The sequence below is a fragment of the Meles meles genome, chromosome 6, assembly GCF_922984935.1.
Source record: "Meles meles chromosome 6, mMelMel3.1 paternal haplotype, whole genome shotgun sequence".
Lineage (NCBI taxonomy): Eukaryota > Metazoa > Chordata > Mammalia > Carnivora > Mustelidae > Meles > Meles meles.
Window position 1 is genome coordinate 85,418,233 of NC_060071.1, and position 12,156 is coordinate 85,430,388.

Genomic DNA, 12,156 nt, shown 5'->3' on the forward strand with positions numbered 1-12,156 from the left:
ATCCTTTTCCCTCTCAGGTGGAAAGCAGAACTCAGCTCCCCAGCCTGCATGGCAGCTAAGATGCAGGCAGGCCAAATAGATACCTTCATGCAAGATTAAACTTGGAAGCGAGCGATGTGAATAAACAGGCTCTGCATAGGGCTTCCCTGTTCCTCATGGTGGTGTCGGCAGAGCTCTTGGGCACAGGACAGTTCAAGACTTGCTGCAGATGTGGCATTGGTGTCAGCAACAGTTGCAGTAAAATCAAGTTGCTGGTGCTCAAAGCTGAGTAGGAGCAGTAGCAGAAGCTGCTATTTACTGAAGTAGAGAACACCAGTAATCAGATGCCTGGGTGACTCAGTGGGTTAAGCGGCTGCCTTCAGCTCTGGTCATGATCCCAGGGTCCTGGGATTGAGTCCTCAGTTGGGCTCTCTGCTCCGTGGAGAACTTGCTTCTCCCTCCACCTACTACTCCTCCTATTTGCACTCTCTCTCTCTCTCTTTCTGTCAAATAAGTAAATAAAATTTTTTAAAAAGATTTTATTTATTTATTTGACTGAGAAACACACAGCGAGAGAGGCAACACAAGCAGGGGTAGTGAGAAGGAGAAGCAGACTCTCCGCTAAGCAGGGAGCCCGATGCGGGGTTCGATCTCAGGACCCTGGGATCATGACCTGAGCTGAAGATAGACATTGAATGACTGAGTCACCCAGGTGCTCCCAAATAAACAAAATCTTAAAAAAAGAAAGAAAAAGAGAACACCAGTGACAGATTCCTGATCTGGGTGGTTCTGTGGTAAAGTTTTGGGCACTATTCCAGGAATCTTTGTCTTGAATGTTTCTCCAGCCACCCAGTAATTCTGTGAGCTACTTAATATCCATTAATAGATCAGTTTGTGGTCAAACCAGCAGCATGAAATCTACTGTGGGCAAATAATTGATACAGGAGTCATCTTCAACTTTCTCCTCTCTTTTGACTTCTCAACCAACAGAATTTACAGGACAAGACTCTGCTTTTCTCTTACGTCTTAGTTCAGGTCACGTCATCTGTTACTTGGATTATTCCAGCACCGTCCAGTTCTATCACTCACCCCCAGTTTTGATCTCCTCATCAGAGCAGCCAGAGTGATCTTTCTAAAATGAAAACTGAATTCTATCACTCTTTGGCTGTAGATCCTGTCATGGCCCCCTAATGCCTGAGGATAAAGCCTAGGATCAAGTCCAGACTCCTTGGCAGGCTTTTAGGATGGAGGTCTAGTTGAATTTTCCTGCTTATCTTGGCCATGCCTGCTTCTCACACCTATACTCCAGGCATACTCTTTTCTTGCTTGGAACCAGTAGTAATGGATCCTCTGGGATCCGGTTACAAATGCAGACTCTCAGGGTGCATGGGTGGCTCAGTCAGTTAAGTGTCTGCCATCAGCTCAAGTCATGATCCCAGCATCCTGTGATGGAGCCTCGCATGGGGCTCCTGCTCAGCAGGGAGTCTGCTTCTCCTTCTCCCTTCCTAGCCCCCCACCCCTGCTCATGCTTGTGCTTTCCTCTCTCTCTCTCTCTCAAATAAATAAATAAAATCTAAAACACACACACACACACAGAATCTCAGTCCTACTCCATACTCGGTGAAGCAGAAGCAGTGTTTAAAATGATCATTAGGTGATTTGTGTGCATATTTATGTTTGGAAAGTGCTGCTTTAGGGCTTCATGCTCTCTCTCCCTCTGGGGCTTTTATACATTCTCCATTGTACTACATACTACGGACTGTGTTTATGTGTTTAAAACTCTGTTCTCCAAGATTCGTCTGGGAAAACCCTGACTGGTGAAAGCTGGGTGGGGACTTTGTTTCCCCAAACATGGCACTCATTCCTTTGTACAGTAATGCCCTTCTAACTTCTTTTTCTTTCCCATGAAACAGGTGTTTTCTGTTCTGGTTGTACTTCAGAGTCTGCCTGAGAACTTAAACAGAAGACAGATTCCTGGGTCCCACCACTAGAGATTTGGGTTTTAATTGATTTGAGTAAAGCCTAGATACTGGTATTTTAAGAAGTGTTCCAGATGATGATAATGGGGAGCCAAATTCAGAACCAGCACATCAGACTTTAAGCTCCTTGGAGACAAGATTGTGTCTTTTCACTGTTGTATTCTCAGAGCACAGTTTCATTGGATAGTTACATAAACTCTACTGGTGAAGAGTTGGTGCCCCTAGTTTCTCAGGGCTACGGATCTGGCTTCTGTTGTTCATACCATGCTACACCACAACCCCTCCTACATGTTCACAGCTGGGCAGCCCATTCCTCTCATGAAACCAAGGAGCCATTTCTTGAGGAAAGAACTCGAGCTGGCATTTGAAACATGTCTCTAGTCATCTCTGTATTCTTTTCTTGAGCACATTTGATCCTGATGTAATGAAGCACGTTTATATAATTGGATACTAATAGGCACATTGTTTTGAAAGACTGTCTCCAAACACGAATTTCAATAGCAAAACCACTAAATGGGTCCTGAGACCTCATAATAGTGAGGAGGTTGGTGTGATCAATACAGTTATAACAGACAGGTTTTCTCAAAGTTAACCATAGTTTCATGGGAAGTTAAAAAATACATTCTGGGAAGCTTTGCGCAGTGGCACTATCGTAGCCAATGAGGTTTATCCGAGGCGCGATTATTGCTAATTGAAAAAATACATTCTGGGAGAATTTTCTTAAGTTTCCATCCCATTTTCTTAAAATTTAAAGTGACAAGTTAAAAAAAACCTCTCTTAATAATATATGGATGCAGTGTTTTATATTTTAGAGGAAAATTCATTTCCACAATCTCAATAAGGAATGTCCCCATATTATAGATGAGGAAGCTAAGGCCCAGAAAATTTGGATAACGCCTCATATAAAACACCAAATTAGAAGCAAAGCCAAAGACCACCCAGATCTCCTGATTATAAGTTCAATGTTATTTTTAAATTTTTACTTTTTGTGTGTATTCTGGTATTTTCTAGGCATTTGTTTGATTTTTGTAGCTGACTTCTGTTGAAATAAACAGACTAGGTAGATCTGGGCTCTAAGGCCAGCCTTGCTGCCTCCTCATAGTGACCTGAAGCAGTGAGTATAATGGTTAAGAGCATGGATTGTAGGACCAGGCTGCTGGGGCTTATTATACTGCCTCTTCTAATTACTAGTCTATGGCCCTGGGCAAAGTCATAGTCTGTAAAATAGGGATAACAGTGTGACCTAATTCATAGACTTGCTAGAGGATTAAGTGAGTTACTATTTGTAAAGGACACAAAATCATGCCTGCACACAAGGTAAGTGTGATGTAAATCTTTGTTAAATAAAAAAACTGGCTCAATCTTATTATTTTATACCTAAGTTCATTTTTTAAGTCACACATTGTGATGATCCATATTCAATTTTCAGTAAGTATCTTTTCTTAGATACCAATTATGTATAATATTATATAGAAAAGGAAATAGTGGGGTACCTGGGTGGCTCGGTGGGTTAAGCCTCTGCCTTCGGCTGAGGTCATGATCTCAGGGTCCTGGGATCAAGTGCCACATTGGGCCCTCTGCTCAGCAGGGAGCCTGCTTCCCCCCCCCCCCCCCCCCGCCTGCCTCTCTGCCTACTTGTGATCTCTGTGTCAAACAAATAAATAAAAATCTTAAAAAAAAGGAAATAGTATGACCAATAGGCTTCTTCTGTCCTTGAGGAGTTTACAATCTACAGAGAGATGAAACAAAATATTTTTTTAAAAAACCAAGAAAGAGCCCTTCCTTGTTGGTTATTTTGGCAAGTTTGAGGAGGGAGACAAAAGACTCTCTAAATAGCTTCTAGGTTTCCGACACTATTCTTGTTTCAAAGAATCATAGGTTCCATCCAATAACTTTCTTGAATCCCATGTCATAAACTTCAGTGGGCTTGTCAGGATATACAAATGGGGGGAAAGAAGAAGCGTTGGTCATTGCTTGCTGCAGGGACACTTAGAGCCACAGACTGGGCATCAGTCCTACTCCTTCTGCTTTGGGAAAACTGTTCTGGCTCCAAAAGCATGAAATAGGGGCCAACAATAAAAGTCTTCAACTACCCGAAGATTTTTGTTCCTCCTATTCAAAGAGAGAGAGAGACCAAGCCCCCAGATGCCAGGGAGACAGTGATGCTAAGTCAGTTAGCAGCATTTCTAGGGCATCAAACTATCATTACTTCTCTTAAAAAAAAAAAAAAATTAGTAATGAAGGTTAATTTTCCTTCCTTTCTGTAACCCCTTGTAATTAATATCACCCATTCTGGGGATTTCTGATTAGGATATATGCCTGTATATTAGGATATATGGGTTGTGCAAAGCCAGTTGGAATATTTAGGGACTGAGTGTATGTTTTGGCTTAAATGTCTGCATTCTGTATCAGTTGAACCAGAGAGCTAGACCTATCTATTGCTTAATATTTATTGACTAATATATAGAACTAATGAGCTAAATTATGAAATGTAATTATGTCAGTGATATTATATGATCCTACATAACTTAGATGCTACAAGGTATTTCAAGAACTTGAACCGAAACTTGAAACCAGGGAAGATAAATTAGTATTGTTATGGCTATTCTAAAATTAAATACATTATGACATTACCCAGGTAGATTCTTTTTTTCCTTTTTTTTAATTTAAAAAAAATTTTTTAATTAACATATAATGTATTATTTGTTTCAGAGGTACAGATCTGTGAACCCAGCTAGATTTTTAAACATTTGTAATTATCTTAGTCACATATTTCTGAGACAGTTCAATCTATCGGTTTTGAAGAGAGACATTTAAGGTATCTTTACATTGAAAACATTATGGTATAAATTCTTTGTACTTTAACATCGATAGGAAAAAACCAGTGTTTTGTCATCCCCATGTTAAATTTTGTCCAAAGCAATTAAATCATTTAGGTGCTATGTAAATAAAAAGGGATCTTAATCCAAATGTCTATTTCCTAGAAGATTTTGTGACAGAAAAGTCAGATCAGTAGACACTATTGCTATTTAGAAACTGATATTCCTGTAGCCTCAAAAATCAGAGGTTGAGAGTCACATTTGCACCATTTCACACCAAGTGGGATGGCTGTAATTGAAAAAAAAAAAGGAAAATAATGAATGTGGGTAAGGGTGTGGAGAAAGTGGAAATTGCACATGCTGGTGGGAATGTAACATAGTACAACTGCTGTGGAAAAGTGTGGCTGCTTCCTCAAAAATTCAAACATAAAATTGCCATATGACTCAGTAACTCAAAATAATTCAAAATAATTGAAAACAAGGACTCAAACACATGCTTGTGTATCAGGGTACACAGTAGCATTATTCACAATAGCAGAAGGTAGAAACAACCCAAATATCCCTTAACAGAAGAATGGACAAACAAAACACACCATAGAATAAACATACAATGGACTATTATTTAACCATAAAGAATAAAGTTCTGGTATGGGTTACAACATGGCTGAACCTTGAAACTGTCATGTTAAGTGAAGTAGGCCAGACACAAAATAAGAAATGTAGGCATCCACTTACATGGAATATCTAAAATAGCAAATTCAGAGACTGAAAGTAGATTGGAAGTTATGAGGGGTTGTGGGGAGGGGGAAATGAGGAGTTATTAGTTAATCGCTGCAATGAACTAATCTCTTTGGGGTAATAAAAATTTTTGAAATGGTAGTGGCTGCAAAACACTGTGAATGTAGTTAATGTCACTGAAATGTACATTTTACAATGGTGAAAATGGCAAATTTTATGTTATATATGTTTTACCACAACAAAAACAGAGTAAGAATAATTATATTTGCATCATCACCCATTGCTTGCTTTCTTACAGCCCTTTTCATAGTCATAGATCTAGCCATGGTACAGCCTAGATGTCTCTCTAATACAGGGATTATATTAATTAAAAACAGAGGGTATATCTCGGATGGTGTAATTGATTAAGGGCCCATTGTTTTCTCTGGGATCCAAAATTTAAATGTAGGCTTCTGAATTTAGGTTTTGTGTCCTTTCTGCCAAAAATTCCTCACTGAATGTTGACTCAAACAGAGCAAGAATGGACTTCTTGAAAACATTTTTGAAGTTCTCCCCAGTAAACAGATAGAGTGTGGGAGAAAAGAGAGCATTGAAAGAAATGGTTATCACTGTAAGTAGCTGAGTCACCTGTAAAAGTACTGATTGATGCTCAGTAAGAAGTAAGCCCTGGTGTACATGGTAGGGCATCCAGCACACAAAGAAAGAGAGAATGGCAGTCACCATGACTTTGAACGGCTTATTAGATTTAAACAGGCTCCTTTCTTTCATCTTGTTGGCTACTTTTTTGTAACAAAGCGTGATGATAAAGAAAGGCAGAAGGAAGCCCAGCAAGAAGCGGCTGATGAAACAAGCTACATGAATACTTTTCCCTAATGTCTGCATCTTATTGCTTTCCCAGTTAGGAGATGCAGCGTAGTTATTTTGGCAGGTCACTCTTCCGTTATGGTCATCCTGTGTCTCTCTGAAAACCAAATAGGGCATGGCGAGGGCAGTGGCGGAGAGCCATATTCCCAGGACGATGCCGGTAGCCCAGCGTGGGGTTCGGTGAAGCTGTGACCACACTGGGTGAAGAGTGAGAAGGTAACGGTCAATGCTGATGGCCGAGAGGAAGAAGATAGAGGCGAACATCCCTGCTGACAAAGTGGCATTGAAGACCTTGCACATGGCAGTTCCAAAGCTCCAGTGATTGTCCTGAAGGTAGGTGGTGGCTATAAATGGTAGAATCAATGTTGAAATAAAATAGGAGAGAATGAGATGAAAATATAAGAGCGTATTGGCAGTCTTTTTCATCTTGAATTTTAGCACCCACAGGTAGAGACCATTGGTGATGGTACCAATTATAACTGACATGCACAGCAGAAAGGCAATGATCACATTCGAGGCAGGAACTGGAAAGTGAGTGCTGTTTCTTACTAAAGTAGAGACACTGAGCAAATCAGTAAAGTTGACCAGATCCATAATTACCTATAGAGAGAGAAACAGAAAACGACCACAAAAAAGAAGCAAAAAAAAAAAAAAGGTTAAATATAGAAATATAAACAGTAATCTTTGCATAGTAAGGGTCAAAATGACACTATTTTTAAAAAGGCAAACAATGGGGGCCCTGGCTTAGTTGGTAAGAACATGTGACTTTTGAATTCAGGATCTTGAGTTCAAGACCCACATTGGGTGTGGAAGCTACTTAAAATATATATATATAAAATGACAAGCATAATATTTCCACAGTAATACAAATCAGATATTTTCCTGAGCTTTATATTTTTATTTTGTATGAAGAATTAAGATCAGATTAATTTGAACATCCAAAATGGAAACACTACAGATGAAATTAATGTGAAAGAGAAATAAAATTTTGGATATTTTGGCTTGAAGTAATGAGCTCAGGTAGCCAAACATCTTCTATTTAGAAATGAACCAAGTATGACCCTCCTTCATTGTCATAACTTCTTGAATAAGGCAATGTAGGATCAGTTTTACCTGACTAAGTCTTGGTCAGGGCAAATGTTGCTAATGAAATTGAGTAACAAAATTAACAACTGCTCCAAACCAGTAATCATTCAGAGCTATAATTAGTTTTCTCCCATAAGCTAATTATTATATGTAGTAAATGCTAGTATTTTAATAGTCAGCATGTGATAAGAACCGATATTCATTTGGGAGCCCTGGGCTAGAGCATCGTAAGAAGGTGACATGTTGGGGTGCCTGGGTGGCTCGGTCAGTTAAGGATCTGACTCTTGATTTTGGCTCAGGTCATGATCTCAGGGTCTTGAGATCAAGCCCCACCTCAGGCTCTTACTCTGGGCATGGAGAGGCTGCTTAAGATTCTCCGCCCCTCTGAAAAAATAAATAAAAAGGGAAAAAAAAAAAAAAAAGATTCTCCGCCCCCCGCTCCCGCCATTGTAAAGTGCCTTGAAAATCATCAATCAAAGAGGAGCATGTGCTGTTGAGCATAGTGGTAGTTCTTACTTGGGAAAGGAAAGGAGGGAGAGAGGTCAAGGAATTGATATTTATCCAATACTTCTTATATGCCAAGAGCTTTATAAAAAAGTCATTTCTTTTTTTCCTCATAAAGGCAAATATTTAAACAGAAGAGAAAGTGAGGCTTACAGTGGTTAAATTTCTTACTTATCAACATTTCCCACCGTGCTTCCGTTTTCGTGGCAGGTGGGGAACCCCACCAGCGTTTATGTGACTTCTTTGAAAACTGGTAATTCATGTGTAGTGTTTTGATAATGCTCCATGAATCAGAGTATTTGATGATCCAAGCTAGCCCATTTCTTGGAAAATGATTCCTATAGTATTGAAAATATGAACCTGAGAATGTTTTGGAAAATAGCTATTATATATAACAGTCATATCAACAAATTGGTTTTTGATAAATTGGATAAATTGCTTTAGTGGAAATTGCTAATGATTTTTTTCACTAAGCAAAAACATCTCAATATATGGAGAGAAGAAATAAAAGAATTGCTATTAAAACCACAATTATTTTAAGTTAATTCTGCCTTCTAAGGAAGTTGCAAAATTTTTCTCCAAAGTAGAAAAATGGTCCTCTTTAAGAAAATACCTTAGTAGTCTGCTTTGAATAAAAAGCTAAGTCTAACACATGGAATGGGTGGCAATGGTGAGTGGAAGAGTGGGAACCTGCGAAAGAGACTGTGTGAAGGCCCTGGGGCACTGAGTAGAGGGAGGAGGGATTTGGTCTTCAGAGAGTGAGGTACAGGAAAAACACTGCGGGAGGTTAGGAGGCTTGAGGAGGAGAAGTGTTCAGTGAGATATTCTGAGAAGCAGAAATGACTCAGAGGATTTAAAATGAGGAATTGTCTAGGGGTGCCTGGGTGGCTCAGTGGGTTAAAGCCTCTGCCTTTCGCTCAGGTCATGATCCCAGGGTCCTGGGATCGAGCCCTGCATCGGGCTCTCTGCTTGGCAGGGAGCCTGCTTCCTCCTCTCTCTCTCTCTGTTTGCCTCTCTCCCTACTTGTGATCTCTATCTGTCAAATAAATAAATAAAATCTTTAAAAAAAAGAGGAATTGTCTAATATTCAATTTTAATCCATTTGCTGTGCTTTGACATGGTGTAAGATCCCTTCTCTTTAATCACAGCTGTCTTGTATTGGTGGTTGCCTTGGGGAATTGAAGGAAAAGAGCTTGTGTTCCTCATTTGGGATGCAGTGGGATGGAGAGAACAGACCAGCAGCAGGAGGTGAGATGTGAATGAGATGATGAATATGGTGGAAACCGGAGAGAAATTGGAATATGAGTAGAGAAGGAGAAACAAAATCACATGGAGAATTTCTGATGCTGTGTGTGGATAACCTTTGTGTGTCTGTCTGTGCATGTGTGTCTGTGTCTGTGTGATGTGTCTTTGGTTTGTCTCTATTTATGGTGTATTTGTCTGCATGTATGTGGATATAGAGTCTTGTGTGTGTCTCTGTGGTATGTGTTTGAATTCGTGGGGTGTGCATGGAGGGGGATGTGTGTGTGTAGTGTGTGTGTGTGTGTATCTGTGTGTGGCCTCTGTGTGTATGGTGTACAATGCCTGTAGTCTGTGTGTATTTATCTGTGTAGTGTGTGTTTATGTGGTATTTGTATGTCTGCAGTGTGTGTGTGTGTGTGTGTGTGCGCGCGTGCGGGCGCATGTGGTCTTTTGGTGTACGTGCATATAAAACCCTGGATACCTGAATTACAGGGCAGTGTTTTGTTTTGTTTTGTTTTTAAACAGTGGTATGGCTGAGCTGTAGAAAGGCATCTGAAAGTAATGTGGGGCTTGAACAAAAGCAGCACAGGTAGTGGTTCTGAATAGAATATAAAGTTTCCTAGGAGCTTTGATTTATTGCACAATAACCAGGAAATTTCTTCATTCTTTTTTTTTTTTTTTATTTGACAGAGAGAGATCACAGGTAGATAGAGAGGCAGGCAGAGAGAGAGAGAGAGAGGGAAGCAGGCTCCCCGCCGAGCAGAGAGCCCGATGCGGAACTCGATCCCAGGACCTGAGATCATGACCTGAGCCGAAGGCAGCGGCTTAACCCACTGAGCCACCCAGGCGCCCCGAGATTTCTTCATTCTTAAAGAGATTTTAACATGGTCTTAAAGTGCTTGAGTATAAATTAGTGGAGCAGAACCTGGGCTCTGGAGTCCCATAGACCTGGGTTTCTATTCTCTCTCTACCACTTACCAGTTCTGTGGACTCTTAATTCTGAGCCACTTTCACTTTCTAAAACCAAATGAATGTTTATGAGGATGGAATGACACAGTGTATATGAAACACTTAGCTCCGTTCATGGCACACATTAAACACTCAATAACTTTTTACCTATTATTTTGCTAAACTTGTTATTTGAAGGCTAGCAAGTACTTCATTTTGCCCTTTTAATACTGCAGGCCACGTGGCCACTACAGTCCTTTCCTCCTCAAAATCTCCCTACTGAGTCTTAGACGACTAGCAATAACTTCTGAAAAAAATTTAAATGTTCATCTATTGGGGCAGAAGTTCTCAGATTTGGAGTTATTTTGAGGTCTTGCTACAGTGATACCTTTGGCACAGAGTCTTTCAGGTAGACCCCTCCCCAACTCCTTGGGAACACTGTGCTCCTGTGGGGGTGGGCAGAAGAACCTTGGGCAGCCGATCTGTGTTAATTTAGAAACTTCATTGTAATGTAGTAGTATAATGGTATGTTCTTTTCTTCCTTTTTTTTTTTAATATTTTATTTACTTACTTGACAGAGAGCACAAGCAGGGAGAGAGGCAGGCAGAGGGAGAGGGAGAAGCAGACTCCCCACTGAGCAAGGAGCCCAACGCAGGATTCGATCCCACAACCATGGGATCATGACCTGAGCCGAAGGTAGATGCTGGACTGCCCGAGCCACGCAGACACCCCTGTTCTTTCCCAGCTTTTCTACTACAGCTCTAAAACCTTTCCCAAGAATTAAATTCATTGAATGTTCTCCCAAACAGTGTGTTCGTCATTAGCAATGACCTATCCCATTTAACGCAACAGCATTTAATTAAAAAAACAAAGCACTGGCCTTCCCCCAAATGATAATTTTCCTTTATAATGCTCAAATCTGAAGACTTCTGATACATATTGTATCAGAATATGTAGGGTCTGTAGGCCCTGCATCTGGATTTCCTGTTGAGTTCGTTGCTGTGGTAGGTACAGGCTCCCCCTCACTGCCCACCACAGGGACTAGAAAACTGTACACTCGTTTCCCTGAATTTCTTTGCAGCAAGTGATTCACTTTTTTTTTTTTTTTCCCCTTTTTATTTATTTATTTTTTCAGCGTAACAGTATTCATTCTTTTTGCACAACACCCAGTGCTCCATGCAAAACGTGCCCTCCCCATCACCCACCACCTGTTCCCCCAACCTCCCACCCCTGACCCTTCAAAACCCTCAGGTTGTTTTTCAGAGTCCATAGTCTCTTATGGTTCGCCTCCCCTCCCCAATGTCCATAGCCCGCTCCCCCTCTCCCAATCCCACCTTTAATCATCAAGGGTTTCATGGGATTCAGTGAATCATAAGGCAATGCCACCTGTGCAGTTTCTGGGGTCAGAAAGCTTATCTGGGGTAAGCCTAGAGGGTTTATTCAGATGATAGCACCAGGATAAAGCCTGCTGGCCCAGGGAATCTTACCTTGGAGTTATATCTGCCTGTCAGGTGGTCTTATGTGGGCCAGAGTGACTCTAGGACAGTAGTCTTCTCTCCAGGGACAGAAACAAAAATCAGTGACACCTTGATTTCATTTCATCTGCCTTTCTTCTTGCTGATCCTATTCCCCAACTTTGAGCCTACTATTTAAATATTCTGTGAGGTCTTCTGGCTCTTTCCCAGTTCCTTTTTCTGTGAAATGTATCATAAGAGGGAGGTAGAAAAAGGACTACTTCTTCAAATCATTTCTCCATTTAAAGAAGAGATTTAAAAAATTCCATAAACAGGGTCATTCCATGTAAGGTTGATAAGCTTGTTGCAGATCTTAAGACACTGTTGACACTGTTGAGAAATGACCTTCTCATATGTGGTCGCCCCCCAGGCACCCTCTCGGCCTTGAGTGGAGTGTGGTCATTAGCATATGGAGCATGGTGCTGGGTGCATAGGGAAGTAGTAAATATCTAGCATGGAAAAAAAAAGTGAGTCTGGAAACGA

At 40.7% G+C, this 12,156-nt stretch overlaps 1 protein-coding gene and 1 non-coding gene across 2 annotated transcripts; one reads left to right on the forward strand and one right to left on the reverse strand.

Annotated features, from left to right (window-relative positions):
* Window positions 1-2,588: 2,588 nt before the first annotated feature.
* LOC123945257 lies at window positions 2,589-2,724 on the forward strand. The gene has a single exon (XR_006819137.1). It is a non-coding gene; the product is annotated as a U4 spliceosomal RNA (small nuclear RNA).
* A 2,904-nt stretch (window positions 2,725-5,628) lies between these two features.
* Window positions 5,629-6,973, reverse strand: GPR33 (G protein-coupled receptor 33). Its single transcript, XM_046009799.1, has one exon. The coding sequence runs from the start codon at window positions 6,971-6,973 to the stop codon at window positions 5,954-5,956; it is 1,020 nt and encodes a 339-aa protein (XP_045865755.1). The 3' UTR covers window positions 5,629-5,953.
* Between the last annotated feature and the right edge of the window lie 5,183 nt (window positions 6,974-12,156).

Coding starts and splice junctions, on each gene's coding strand:
- GPR33 (XM_046009799.1), bottom strand. CDS start 6,973: ATGGATCTGGTCAACTTTACTGATTTGCTCAGTGTCTCTACTTTAGTA.